This window comes from Canis lupus, chromosome 33 (genome assembly GCF_003254725.2).
Source record: "Canis lupus dingo isolate Sandy chromosome 33, ASM325472v2, whole genome shotgun sequence".
Classification (NCBI taxonomy): domain Eukaryota; kingdom Metazoa; phylum Chordata; class Mammalia; order Carnivora; family Canidae; genus Canis; species Canis lupus.
The window spans coordinates 27,810,568-27,825,134 of NC_064275.1; the positions used below are offsets into that span (position 1 = coordinate 27,810,568).

A 14,567-nucleotide genomic window follows, 5' to 3' on the forward strand; every position below is an offset into this window, starting at 1 on the left:
CCGTCTTTTTTGTGTCACCGGAGCCTCTGTTTCCCTGCCAGGGCTCCAACTAGGGGTGGGGGGAGGGTCAAGGCTACAAAGCTTGGGACGCAGGAGGTCAGCTCTTGCATGATCTCCAGACTCCAGGTAGCAGCGGGAAGAGGGAGTGAGTCAGAAGTGGTGCCCAGTAAGTCGGAGTGTGGGCCCTGGGGTGGGGGGGGTGGCACGGGGAGCACCCTGGGAAGAAGCAAGGAGACAACTGGGGAAGGGGGTGCAGCGCACCGTCAGCGGGAAGCTTGGCCCCGGAGGAGAATAACTCCAGGCGGGCAGGGGGCATTGGGGTCAAGCTGGGCCTGGCGGGCTCCAGCCTGCGGTGGCACCTGGGCATGTGCCAATTACTTTATTCTCTTGTTTTCTTTCCTGCTCCCAACTCCCTGTGCCATCTCCTGCCTCCTTTCTGCTCCGGCTCCCATCGCTCCTCTTTCCTTCCTCTCCTCCTCCTCCTCCTCCTTCTCCTCCTCCTCCGCCTGCATCCTTCCTCTCTCCCCTCCCGCCCACCGCCCCCTCCCTCCACCCCTCACATTTTGCTCCACCCCCCCCCCCAAGCTCTCTGGTGGATGTGAGTTGACCGTGGTCCTCCAGGACTTCAGCGCGGGCCACAGCAGCGAGCTGACCATCCAGGTGGGACAGACGGTGGAGCTGCTGGAGCGGCCCAGCGAGCGGCCCGGCTGGTGTCTGGTGCGCACCACGGAGCGGAGCCCCCCGCAGGAGGGCCTGGTGCCCAGCAGCGCCCTGTGCATCTCCCACTCCCGAAGCAGCGTGGAGATGGACTGCTTCTTCCCCTTGGTCAAAGGTAGGGGGATGCGAGGGGGCGGGCTCGGGCCCAAGGCCGCTGGCCCCAGAATGTCCTGGAACTAACGTGTCTCATGAGCCAGTTTGACCTCTGACACCTGCTTGTGAAGGGAGCAGGTTGGGAACTCGGAGAAACAGCGACCTGCGACTATGGGAAGGTCTCGGGTCACTTTTGTGAGTTCGTTTCCTGTTCAAGTGCAAGCTGGATTGGGTGGCCCCGAGTCCTCGTCCAGCTCTCCCGCTGCACCGGGGAACTGTCCCCCGGGCTGGCACCCAGCCTTCCCCCTTCTGTGCCGCCCACACCCCCGCTCCAGAGCCACGCTGGGCCCCCTGACCTCCGCCCCAGTGCCTGTGATCACGCAGGGGCTCCGGGCAAACCCCGGACCAGCACACGGCACCGCTGAGTCGGGCCTGGCCCTCCCCTCAGCCCTCCCAGGGTTCCAGACACTTATTCATGGGGCTCGAATGGATAAGTTATTTGAGCCCTGGCTTCTGATGTGTATAAGCTCTGTGTTATTTATTTTATATGAATTCTCTGCTCGTTTATTCACTTTTTCCCTCGCACCAAGGAGGCCGAACTATTCAGAACCATGGTTCTGTTCTCCAAGGCGGGGCGGGGCAAGGGGGGCCCCTGTGGATTGGCAGCATCAGCATCCCTCGGGAACTTTTAGAAATGCATGTTCTCAGGCACCACTCCAGACCTCCGGGGTCAGAAACACTGGGGCGGGGACCAGCGGTCTGTGTTTGACAAGCTCTCCGAAGGACTTTGGTGCTCACTCCAGTATGACAACCACTAACCTCGAAAGACAAGGCTGGCAGGACCTCTGAAGCCAGTCATTGTACACTGAGTAAACGGAGGCCCAGAGGGTGAGGCCAAGTTCTCCTGGTTCTGAGCTGATTTTCTTGACTGGTCACAGGATCTACAGGTGCCGTCTGCACAGACCCGTGCTGGGTATTTATGAAATGGGAAGAGGGTAGGGACATGTTGGGAGGCAGGGACACCAGGGACACCAGGGTCACCACGGAGACCCTCTACAGACCTCCTGATGGGTACTGGGGGCTGATGAAATGTCTGAAATGGTCCCGACTCTCAAATTCCATCTGGTCTACCTCTAAAGCCGGCCTTCCTCTCGTCCACCAGATGGCGGTACAGGTTGCCTTATTAGGGCTGCCCGCCTCCTTCAAGGAGTTGGATTTTAACTAAAACCTGGTTCTCTTCCGTCCACACACACACAGATACACACCCCTGTGTCTGCTTCCCCCAATTTGGCCATCACCTGCTCCTCCCCCCTTTTCTCTGAAGACTGAGGAGGGATGGTGTCAGGAAATCGTGTGGAGTTTGAATTGTGGATACAGCGCCTCAGTCCTTTGAAGTAGCCACTGGAGAAACTCATGGTACTAGGGAAGACAAGATCCCTGACCCCAGGAATGTGGTTCTCTTTGAAGTCCGACCGAGGGAAAACGGGGGCACAAGGGGGCCAGAATTGCGAGGGTGGATGATGTAAAGTTCAAGCAGTGCCTGGCACGCACGCAATACCTGGTAGTTGTCATGATAAGTTGTAGTTGTGACATCATTTGTCATCGGTTATTCAGCAAAATAGCTACAGACTTCCACATCCAGTCTAGAGACCCCCGTCTCTGGAGACAAGACCAAGGACAGAACCTCATGTGCCAGGGAAGGTCTGCAGGTGAAGGTGGTTCTATCAGGAAGGACTCTACTTCCAGGGAAGAGCTGAGACTTCATTTTATTTTTTTTATTTTATTTTATTTTATTTTATTTTATTTTATTTTATTTTATCTTATCTTATTTTATTTTATATTTTATTTATTTATTCATGAGAAATACAGAGAGAGAGAGGCAGAGACACAGGCAAAGGGAGAAGCAGGCTCCCTGCAGGGAGCCCGACATGGGACTCAATCCTGGGATTCCAGGATCAGGCCCTAAAACTGAAGGCGGCACTAAACCGCTGAGCCATCCAGGGGTCCCCGAGCTGAGACTTCCTGACATAGGCCCAGCCTCTCCTGCGTCCCCTCCTCGCCCCCACCCAGCTGGGTGACAGCAGCAAAGCCACAGTGGAGAAGCAGAGAGCAATCAGAGGGGGTGTGTGACCCAGAGGCCTTCAGGGCGAGAGCTCTACAGGGAGACAGATTGGTGGAGAGTTAAACAAGATACCAGGGAGGAAGGATGGAAGAGAGAAAGTAGGGAGGGAGGCAGGCTTGGAACTTTCCAGCTCTCTCCACCAGCCGGCAGTACCCTACAAGGGCCTACCACCCATTTCCTGGGCTCTGTTTGCAGGCTGGTCTCTCTCTCCAAGCATAGGCCAGTGAGCCTGGCGTTGAGAGGGCGGCTCATGAGCTCACACTGCCCTCTCGCCGTGTGGGCTCAGAATATGCAGGCGTCCAAAGCCTGGCAGTCAGGACTCCGTGGAGAAGCCCTTATGGCCCAGACGCAGCCTCAGCTGCAAGTACGTACACTCGGCGCATGCCCTGGAAAGCCACCTCCCTCTCCGGGGCCTGCCAGGAGCCTTGGGCTCTCAGCAGAAAGTCAGTGGCTCCTTCTCCCATTCCAGCGGGCTGCCCGCTGGCCACCTGGCCTCTCCCCTCAGCTGATTTGTCTCCAGCAGGTGCTCCCCTCACAAGCTCCGCACAGCTGGATGGAGAATAAAACATTCTTCTGGGGGTTGTGGAATAGGACACGTTGGCCTCATCCCATATCACTAGAGGTCAGAATCTGTTACTTTTTCAGTTCTGAGAAGGAAACTGGTCCTCTTAGCCTTTGCAGAGAGCATCAGATCAGGCTCCTGTGGGCTATGAAAAGCGGGGCAGGTATCGTAGGACATGCTAAGTGCCACACGAGTGCTCAGGCCATGACTGTCGCCCCTAGAGATGGAAGCAGAAGAACCTTGGAATGTTCACACTAAGGGGGTCCTTGGGAGGACCACCGGACCAGGGTTCTCAACCCTAGCTGCATAGACTCACCTGGAAGCTTTACCAAACGACAACGCCCAGTCCCCACCTAAAACAACCGGATTCAGAATTTCTGGCATGGGACCCGAGGGTCAGCGTCTTTTAAATGCTCCTTAGGTGACTCCAACGTATAGCCAGGACCGAGGACTAGTGCACTACCTAGTTTTCTTTCTTCTAGGAGCACTTTTGGGCACAGGAAAGCAAGGGGACTTCTCACAAGCCATAGGGAAAGTGGATGGCAAAGCTGGAGGAGATCCAAGGCTCCCACCTCCCTGCCCAGGCTCTCCACCACGCGCTCTGCCCATTGAGCTTCCGGGCAGCTCTCGGGCTCCTCTCTTGTCTTTCCTTCCCGTGCCTCTCAGGAGATAGCGGTTGGTTGTTTCCTTCTGATACATCTGCGGCAGGACTGATGACAGGGCTGTGTGACCAAGCGGGGGGCCTGCCTTTCCTATTACCTTGCAGCCACACTGCCACCCTCACTGGGCTTGGACGCTGGGGGACCTGGTCATTCCTCTTCCTAATCGATCCCTTCTCACTTTCTCAGCAGTGAGCAGGGGAGGGCCATGCCTCCCAAGGGGCAAAGACTTTGTAGCAATGGTTTCAAGTCTGGATACGCCTGAGAATCACTCAGAGAAGACTTTTTAAAGGTCTTCTGATGCCTCACACCTCACCGCAGACCGGTTAATTCAGAACCACCCAGGTCCTGGGTATCACTATTTCTTCAGCTCCTTGGTGATTCCATATTCCATGAGTGTTGAGAGTCCCTGCCTTAGGGGGTTGGCAGCCTTTCCTAGGAGACATTAAAAAAGACTTAGAAGGGACTAATATGCAAGTTACATAAAGAACTCCTACAACACAACAGGAGAACAATTTAATTTAAAAATGGGCAAAGGAATCGATAGACATTTCTCCAGAGAAGATATAGAAGTGACCAATAAGTTCATGGAAACATGGGCAGCCTCACTAACAATGATCTCGTGGTGGTGGAATCAAGCTCCACATCCGGCTCCGCACTCAGAGCAGAGTCTGCTTCAGATTCTCTCTCCCTCCTTCTGCCCCTCCCCCCGCTCTCTCTTTCAAGTAAATAAATAAATCTTTAAAAAATGTTTAGAAATTTAAAACCACAGAACAACACCAGGCCTTGGCAAGGACGTGGAGAAATTGGAATCCTGTGCACTGCTGTGGGAAAGTAAAATGGTGTGGCTGCTGTGGAAAACAGTAGAGGGTTCCTCAAAAACTGAAACAGAATTACCATGTGATCCAGGAATCCCACTTCTGACTACGCACCTGAAAGAATTGAAAGAGACCCAAGAGAGAGATTAGCAGCACTATCCACAACAGTGAAAAGGCGGAAGCAGCCCTAGCGCCCATTGATGGTCGCATGGACAAATGAAATGTGGTTGGTTTTTTTTTTTTTTTTCTGGTTAAAATTAGTGGTTTTTTTTTTTAATTTTTATTTATTTATGATAGTTAGAGAGAGAGAGAGGCAGAGACACAGGCAGAGGGAGAAGCAGGCTCCATGCACCGGGAGCCCGATGTGGGATTCGATCCTGGGTCTCCAGGATCACGCCCTGGGCCAAAGGCAGGCGCCAAACCGCTGCGCCACCCAGGGATCCCAAAATTAGTGGTTTTATTTCCATCTGTAACACTAGCAGGAATCCAACAGACTGATGTACAGGGATATAGTTTAAATGTAACAACGAAAGATTTGAACTATGTACAATGAAGAAAGGAAAATGATTTTTTTTTATCAATCTTTTCCTATTTTGCAGTTTCTGAATAGTAGAAACTAAATGTTTTTTCCCCAATTTAATTTAGTATGAAGGAATAGGAATACAACCTTTATGATCAACCATTTGTCCTTAAGCACAAAACTTAAAGGAGATTTTGGCTGCATGGTGGTCTTGGTTTCTGAAGTCTGGGTACTGCTGGAACCTAACAAAAGAGTTTCTATGAAGCTCAGAAGGAACTTAATGGCAATGACATCCAAATAGAGGGCAGGCATACCTAGCATCGTGCCGATGAGAAATGATGTCCTGCCCTCCTTGACACCAAGTAGAAAATTACTTTCATATGCACACAATGGGATATTACCTGGCCTTAAAGAGAAAGGAAAATCTGACACATGCTACAACATGGACAAACTTCAGAGACGTCATATTAAGGGAAATAAATTGGTCAAAAAAGAACAAATACTGTATGGCTCCACTTATATGAGGTACCTAGAGTAGTCAAATTCATAGAAACAGAAAGAAGAATAGGAGGAGAGGAGCAATGGGCAGTTAGTGTTTAATGGGTAAAGTTCCTATTTTATTTTTTTTTAAAGATTTTATTTATTTATTCATGAGAGACACAGAGAGAAAGGTAGAGACAGAGGCAAAGGGAGACGCAGGCTCCATGGAGGGAACCCGATGCGAAACTCGATTCCGGGACTCCAGGATCACGCCCTGGGCCAGAGGCGGGTGCTAAACCACTGAGCCACCCAAGGATCCCAGGTTTCTATTTTATAGGATGAAAAAAGTTCTGGAGATGGATGGGGGTGGTGATTGCACAACAATGGGAATGTTATTACTTAATGCCACTGAATTGTATACTTAAAAATGGCCTAAATGGTTAAAAAAGAAAAAGAAAGCACTGGTCCTCGGTGCTCCTGCGCCAGGCTCCAAAAACCTCAGGTTTCCACACATAGCTATCTTAAAGCATCTGTGTTCCTTCTCCTTTCCTGAAGTTTCTTCCCTGGCTGTAGCTGAACACTGGAGAAGCATAGGGAAGTAGCAACACCGAGGCGAGGGGGGTGAGCCCTATGTGCAGAGGTCCACAGGAAAGGGGCAGTGGCCTGAGTGGCCCTGGCTCCTTCCCAGGGAGTGCTCTCCTATGAGGTCTCCCAATGATTTCACTGTCATCACCCAACTGGCCTTAGGAACAGCTCACCCAGGGCGTGGAGGCTGCGAAGGTATAGAACAGTAAGGAACACCTGGGCTCCGGAGGCACATGGCACCAACAGCCCAAGAGTCTGTGATACTGGTGACTCCCATCACTTTTGTGGCCAACTCAAAAATACCTGACATTTATGGAGCCTTCCCAGGGGTCAGGTTTCTGGGTTAGGGCCTTAACATGAGTAACTGCAATATATTCTCATTTTATAGACAAGGGAAGTGAGTCCTAGAAAGATTAGGTGACCAGCCCAAAGTCGCGTCGCTTACAAGCGGCAGGACCTTGATTTGAAGCCGAGTCGGTCCATTCCCCAAGGTCTCGTTCTTCACCGGCGTGCTCTGTGACCTCCCAACTCTGAAGGCATTCGCGACAGGTGCTCAAGTTCATTGCCTCTCCATCTGCCTAGGCTCCCCTTCATTCAGCCAGTCCAGCTGGATGAGCAATGAGAGAGAGATGGCCATACAGACTGCTCTCACTCTCCCTCCCCCCTCCGGCCTCATGTACTCCCTCCCTAGAGGTAGTCGCGGCAGACACACAGATTTTGTCCTGTGGGTGCTTTGCCCACGAGAAAGATCCTGGTGGCCCCAGCTAGAGCAGAAAAATTCTCATCAGCCCTCAGGATAGTACCCTGAACCAGGGCCACTTCTGATAGGGGCCAGCCTAACCCCGGAGCTGGGCCAACCTGTCCAGCGGATTTTCTGTGGGATGGAAACTTCCTGTGTGCTCTGCTGCCAGGAACCCAAATGGGTCTCTGCTATTCCCTCTGCTGTCAGATCCGGAGGATAAAAGGATCCTCCTGCTACAGACTCTGGAGAGCCCACCAAAAGTCTCTTAGTTTTCAGTGTGGTTCTGCATTAGGACCAGCTACTCTCAGGTTTTTGTTGATTGTAGGATGCCTACCACAGGGGTTCACCATAGGAAGCTGAGAAAATAAATCCCTGGAGGATGAATAGTTCCCAGACATGCCCTTTCAGGGGTGAAGTGACACGTTGAAAGTGTAGTCACTGGTCTACACTCCTGCTCCATGTGTGCATCTGTAACAGCTGTGAGGGAGCCACTTTGGAGATCAGAACTCACTTTCTCCTAGATCACAGTTGTACACTCTCAGTGATGCATGGGGGTTTCCATGCTAGCCCACAAAATTGCATTTAAGACTAACAGAGCTGGAAAAAAAAAGAATAATACAGCTGAATACAGTGTGTTTGCAGTAGAAAACGGTGGTAAAATGGCCTTTAAAAAGCACAATACCGCTGGATAAGAACAACTGAAACCAAAAAATAGTGCATTCGCATGAGAAGTCTAACTAGAGTGCTGATACTTCCCGAAGAAAAGTGTGTTTTAGGACAGATGGAGATGCACTGGTAGAGATTCTAAAAGGAGTTCCTAGTCGTTTTTCAGAATTATTAAAAGTTAGAATTAAAATTTCTCTTTTTATAGTTGAATGAAAGTGGGCCTGGATGAGACTTCATTTCACTTCAGAACATTGGCTTTTATGGACTCCCAGAATTTTAGAACTGGAAAGCACAATAAAGTCCTCTGGTTCACTCTCTCCCTAATATAGGGAGCCCCTTCTCCGTGTCCCTGAGCGCTCCCAGGGACTGGGGGCTCATTACTTCTAGAAGCAGCAGCTGCATTTTAGTGCACTTCTAATGAGGAGGAGGTCCTCTTACTTCATGCTGAACTCCAGATGCTTCCTGCCCATCCCTCCCCCTGCCTCCTTTCTCCAGCCCCCACTTGAACCCTGCCCCCCCCACCCCGGCCTAATTCTCATGCTCCATCTCCTGATTTTTATCTAGAACAAAGTAATTTGCATATAAAATGTTAGACACGTCTTTCCTAAGGTACAGTTTTTCGGTACCTTATCTATGTACATCTTTTATTAAATCCTTAGGGCAGAACAAAATATTTTGGATTAAATTCAGCAATCCTGACTTGTTTAAAGCGGTTGTGTGTGTGTGTCTGTGTGGTTTTAGAAGTCCTCTTAACTGTCTGTCCTTGGATTTGGGAACTTCCAGGCCTCCGGCTTTACTCCTGCACATCGAGTGCCCCCCCATTGCCTCACGCACACCTCTGATCTGGTCTCCTTCTCTCTGGGCACAGCTTTGAGGCGATTGATTTCCACTCTGAGGCTCTCTACGGGCTTGTCTTTCTTCCTGGTTATTCCCCACAGTCATATTGCTGCTTATTCTAAAAAGAGCATTTTATTACCAGTCGTCCTTATCTTCCTGAGTTACCTGTGGGATCCCCTCCAGTCCTAACGATGTCTGCTGTTTTTTCTCTCCTTAGTAACCCAAAGCAGTGTATCTAAGTGTCCTATGCTTAATCCGTCTATGCTTAGCATCAATATCTCCATTTTAAGGTCTAACTTCTTAGGTTTAACCACAGGAAATTGCCTTTGTTAGTTAAAAATGGTTGATTATCAGCAATTTCAGATGGTTCAACCTAATGTATTACAGTCATCCATCATTTTCTTAAAAGCGTACTTGCAGGGGCGCCTGGGTGGCTCAGTGGTTGAGCATCTGCCTTCGGCTCAGGTCCTGATCCCAGAGTCCCAGGATCGGGTCCCACATCGGGCTCCCTGCATGGAGCCTGCTTCTCCCTCTGCCTGTGTCTCTGCCTCTCTCTCTCTCTCTCTCTCTGTGTGTGTGTCTCTCATGAATAAATTTTAAAAATCTTTTTAAAAATTTAAAAAAACTGTAAAGTTGGTCATGTTGTGTACACAGGCTGTTTAGAGTGTAACGAAGTGACCTGGCTACCAGGAGGCTTTGCAGCAGATCGTAGCAAGCTGTTAGATGAATGATGACAGATATGGAAGGACCACGAGTCCTGGCAGGGAAGACCTGGGTCTGAATCCCGGCTCAGCTGCTGACTAGCTTAGGTCCTTGGGCAAGATTCTGAAAGTCTATAAAAAGGGGCAACAGTACCTACTTCCCTTGAGTTAGACTTCCCAGCCTAGGACCTCAGCAGAGGTCAGTTCATCTCCCTGCCTGCCCTTTGTCTCAGTTCTTATAGCTCCACGGAGGTGAGTCCAGGGTATTTCCAGCCTGAATCCTTTCCAGGCCTGTTCACAGAGCAAGGTTCAGTGTCTCCTTTCACGCATAGGTTCTGCAAAGGTCCCAGCATTATTTCTAGTCTATACCCCACTTCCCTCAGTTTCTCTTCCTGGCCAATCCTGGGCCCTTCCCCCAGGCTACTAATAGCAGGTCTGTCTGGCTCTATGATTCCCACCTCCCACCTTCCAGTAATGGTTTACTCCTCTCTCCTTTATCTTACCTCCCACCCAGAAGGTTGAGGCCCTACCTGATATATTTGAACAGAAAATTCAAGCTGTTCGCTGGCTTGTCCCTCTCAGTGACCTGTTCTCTTTCAATGATGACCTCTGGTCAGTGAAGGAACTGTTCGGATCACACTGTAGAAATAGGCTGACCTGTGTGATGAAGGGTGGTACGAGATGTCGAGTGTTAGGGTTGGGATGGGTGTATCCTTCCTCAGAGGGATGGGCCAGATGTGACTCAGGGGTAACTGACCCTCACAGTCTGGGAGCCCTCAGAGGATGGAGTTTTAGGAAGAGGGAGATGTAGGGGCCATCCAGTCCACACTCCCCACCCCCACCCCTTAAAAAAATGAAAGAGAGCAGGGATAGTTGGAACGTGTGCCCCAGGCCTACTTTGTTCCTGGCGAGATGTCCTACCTGCAGCTGTCTACTCTCCATCCGATATTATTTAGGTCATGAAAGGGTTTGGAATCGAAGCCTCAAGTAGGAAGATGTCAGGCCAGGCCATATCCTCCTCTAAACACACCCCACGTACAGCTGAAGCAGGAGGAGGACATGTGCTGTCAGGGGACAGAATGGGTTTCTCCGGGGCCTTCTGCGGAGATCCTGCCTTTTTCCGTCCTCAAGCCCGCCTGCTGTGACTTAGCTAAATGCCAGATGCCCATTTCAATAGCGTATTTTCATGCCTTCTAGTGACCACAGCAAGTCTGTGAGGTCTACGTGAAGATTGTGTCCCCTTCTCGTCTAGAGGAGAGGGATGCCGAGACCTGAGTAGCAGCTTTGTTCCTGGCCTGAGCCAGAAGATGGGGCTCAGAGGGAGGATGAGCACCTTGGGATTCAGTCCCAGAGAGGAGAGGCTGGCGATGCTGGAAAGGAGGTCACCCCAGTAATCAGAATATTCCCCTAAAAGAAGGCAATGCAACTTGCTCTTCCTGGAGCTAGCTCAGCTAAAACCACTACCCCCAAAAAAGAACAAAAGGACCAGAAATGCCAGGCACTGAAGGTGGCTTGGGAAGCAGAGAAGGAGCAGGTCTGACTGCTGGGAACATGCCTGCTGTATCTGCTCTGAAAGGTCAGAGGTCGAAGGGCCCTAAAAGCTGCCAGTTGTGCTTGCAGGCACACGAAGCGGCCTTCAGCAGCGGTGTCCTGATGCTGCTTCCAGGACATCATGGTCAGGACCCTCCCCTGGCCTCCTCGACGCCTTCCCCTGTGCCACTTGAACCTTGAGAACCGCTTCCCCTCATGCAGGACCTGTGTAGGATTGAACCTGCAGCCTGAACCCAAACCCGGCAACGTGTCAAAGTCCTTCAGCTTACACCTCGTGCCGTACTTAGCACCAGCTCCTCGTCCTCTGGGAGCAGAGGGGCTGGCCCCTCACCGAACAGCCTGTCCCTTTCTTTGTCCTTGCCCCCCCGATAGGGCCGGGCCATCTGGTTTCCCACCATGGCTCCCGGGCCCCAGCCGGGCCACTGATCCTAATGCTACCACCTGCCGGCCTTTCACAAGGCCCTGGGGCCCCGGAGGTAGGCCTCCCCTCCTGCTCAGGTGGGCGGGCAAGCAGGTGCTCGCTCCCACTGCCTCCCGGCTGCGGGGCCGGGGCGTGCTGGGCAGGAGACCCCCCAGTCGGGGCGGTCCGTGGCTCCCCTCTGGCTTCCACTGCCGACCAGACGGTCCCCGCGGCTGCAGGGGCTCCTGTGACAGCCGGCCCGGCGTTGGCCCTCGGGTCCTCTGCGGCATCTTCCTTTGCCACTGTAGACGCCACCGCAAACTTCGTGGCTGCGCACGACACGTGTGTATTCGCCCTCGGTCCTGTGGGCCCGGAGTCCCACACCGGGGTCACTGGGCTAAATCGAGGCCGCGGCCAGCTGCTTTCCTTCCGGAGCCTCTAGGGGACAGGCCGACCCCTGACCTTCCACCTCCCAGGGCCGGCCTGCGTGCCTTGGCTTGTGGTCCTTGCTCCATCCTCAGAGCCCGCAGTGTCGCATGTGAGGCTCTTCTCCCACAGTCTCGTCCCCCTCCGACTGCAGCTGGAAAGGGTGCATGTGACTGTGTTCACTGGAATATTCCAGGATAACCTCCCATCTCAAGGTCCTTAATCACATCACGCAGAGTGTCTCTTGCTGTGTAAGGGAACATTTCCAGGTTGCGGGGATTGGGACGTAGACGTGTTGGGTGGGGCCATGCTCTTCCTAGGCCATCCCACCCCTCCCTCCCCTGACCGGCCTGCCTGCCTGAGCTACTCCCCGGGTCAAGCCATGCACATTCTTACCCAGCACCTGCACCCTTGGTTCCCTCTGCCTGAGACACCCCAGATCCTGCAGATCCTCAGATACCTGGGCAGCTTGCCGCCACACATCCTTCACATCGCCATTCAAATGGCCCCTGATTCCCACCCTCTCCCATGGCAATTGAGCCCTGCGTTGGGCGGGGGGGGTCCTCTGCTCGGTGGGGAGCCTGTTTCTCCCTCTCTCTGCTTATGCTCTGTCTCTCACTCTGTCAAATAAATACATAAAATCTTTAAAAAAATAAAATAAATTTGAAAAAATTTTTTTAGAAAAGAGGTTCTCAGTAAATACAGGAGGGAAGGGAGGTGAGAGAGGGTGGAAGGATGGATGGAAGAAAGGAAGGAAGATAGGAAAATAGGAAAGGAGGGAGGGTGGGACAAAGGAAGATAGGAAAGGAGGGAGGAAAGAGGGAAGATAGGAAGATGGAAGAAAGGGGGTACCTTGCATCAAGGACCTCATGTAGAGCACAGGTTCATTGTGTTCTCCATGCCCTAAAAACCGTAGCAGAAACTGGCTTAAGCTTTAGCAGGAACCCAAGGGTAGGAACAGGGAACAGTGTTCGGAGGTCAGGAGTTTTGATTGAAGAAATCTTCGCATTCCTGTTTCCCCGGAAGTCTTTTCCAGGGACACATGGACTAAGTACCTCCCATTTATTTGGGGTGGTTGAAAACAGAAATATAAAGATGGGCAGCGTCTTCCACATTCCTCCTATTACTGAGCTCTTCGATAAACTGATCTGAGTTACGTCAAGGCAAAATCTACTTTGCAGTTGATGTATGAGAACCGTCTGCGTGGCGCCCCAGGGGTCATGTGCTGAGGGCCGGAATGACAGTGCCATCCCTCGTGGCGGGCACTTGGCAATGGTGAGCCTTCCCAAATCGGAACTCAGAGTGATAGCCTGGCACTTGTTATCGCCCTACTTCAGGAGCACTTTGACCTACTTAGAAGTAAGCATTTCTGGAAGTAGATAAAACCTGGAAGGTTTGTTTTTAGCATCTCCAGCATCAGTCATCTTTCACTTTGATAAATAGCTCGTCTCCTCCCGAGCTCAGGCGGCTGCTCTGCACAGATCCCCAGGAACATGTCCTGGCTGCCTGCAGCTCCACTTCTCTGTCCCCGTGGAACAGGAATGGTGGCTGTTCTGGGGAGATGCCCAGGGCCTCAGTGAAATCCCACTGATTTCGTTGATCTTGCCTAGACCTCCCCCTGCCTGGGGCCTGGTTCAGACCAGAGACTGATCAGTGAAACTTCCTTCCTGAAAAAGGATGGACAATTGACAGGATATGCTGGGGCTTAATGTTCTTGAGTGTGTGTGAGTCAGCAGAAAGAGGCAGACAGGTGTCGGGTGGACAAGCACGGAGGAACCCATTTACACATATAGGATGAGCTTAGTGATGGTTTCATCATTGGAGTCTTGGAGCTGTCACCGGGCGCAGGGTGGCACCCACAGGGCCAGCAGTGATGATGGTTAGACCACACTCAAGGGAGAAGAGATTACCATGTGTAATGCTGGCAGTCATGCCTTTTTCTGTAGACATTACTATTAAAATGGCATGTATTGCTGGGAATAGTTACCCAAGTGGACATTATATAGTTTTGTAAGACATAGTTGGAGTTCAAATTAAATATAGAAGTAATGCACACTTTGTACCTCCAGCCTCTAATCTGAAGTATTTCTAGTTACTAATGATTATCTCAGTTCCTCTTTTTCCCATAAAGACAAAACCTCTACCTATGCCCAGTCCTGCTCTGTCTCCAGTTTCCTTTTTCTGCCACAAAAAAAAAAAAAAAAAAAAAAAATATTTGAGCCAACTGTTTCTCCCAGAACTCACCCAGTTATTTGTCTTTGCTCATGGTACATGTCTTATTCAATTTATATTTTCCATGTAAATTTCCAAATTCCCTTATGTGATTTAGCTAAGCGACTCACAAGTAGTAGATGTTCAAAAATCATTTGTTGAATAAACAGTAAATATCTTACAGTTTTAGGCCACAGTCACAAATGGAAGCCAGGATGGGGTAGTTTGGGAAAAATTATGAGCCACACTGGCATCAATAATCAGGGAGTTCACAGGTCAGAAGTCCACATGAGATGAGGAGTAAGGGCCCTGCAATTAGCCACTGGAAAGAATAGCAGGTGGCAAAACAATGAATGAAGGGGCCAGTTGTCAGAATTTGAGGAAGTGAAAACATTGGAGTCCGGGTGTCACTAAACTCTGTATCAACCAGACAGGAAGTAATCCCAGGGTGTAGGTGGCCTTGAGCCGCAAGGTCAG

The 14,567-nt window shown here is 51.1% G+C and overlaps 1 protein-coding gene across 16 annotated transcripts in view; it reads left to right on the plus strand.

Moving 5' to 3' along the window:
• Positions 1–14,567, plus strand: part of KALRN (kalirin RhoGEF kinase) — a 659,950-nt gene that overhangs the window by 517,971 nt on the left and 127,412 nt on the right. For all 16 annotated transcript variants that reach the window (XM_035710078.2, XM_025474776.3, XM_049105377.1 and 13 more), the window contains one exon: positions 586–832. In XM_035710078.2, the coding sequence (XP_035565971.2) occupies positions 586–832 (247 nt within the window). The remainder of the gene's footprint in view (positions 1–585; positions 833–14,567) is intronic.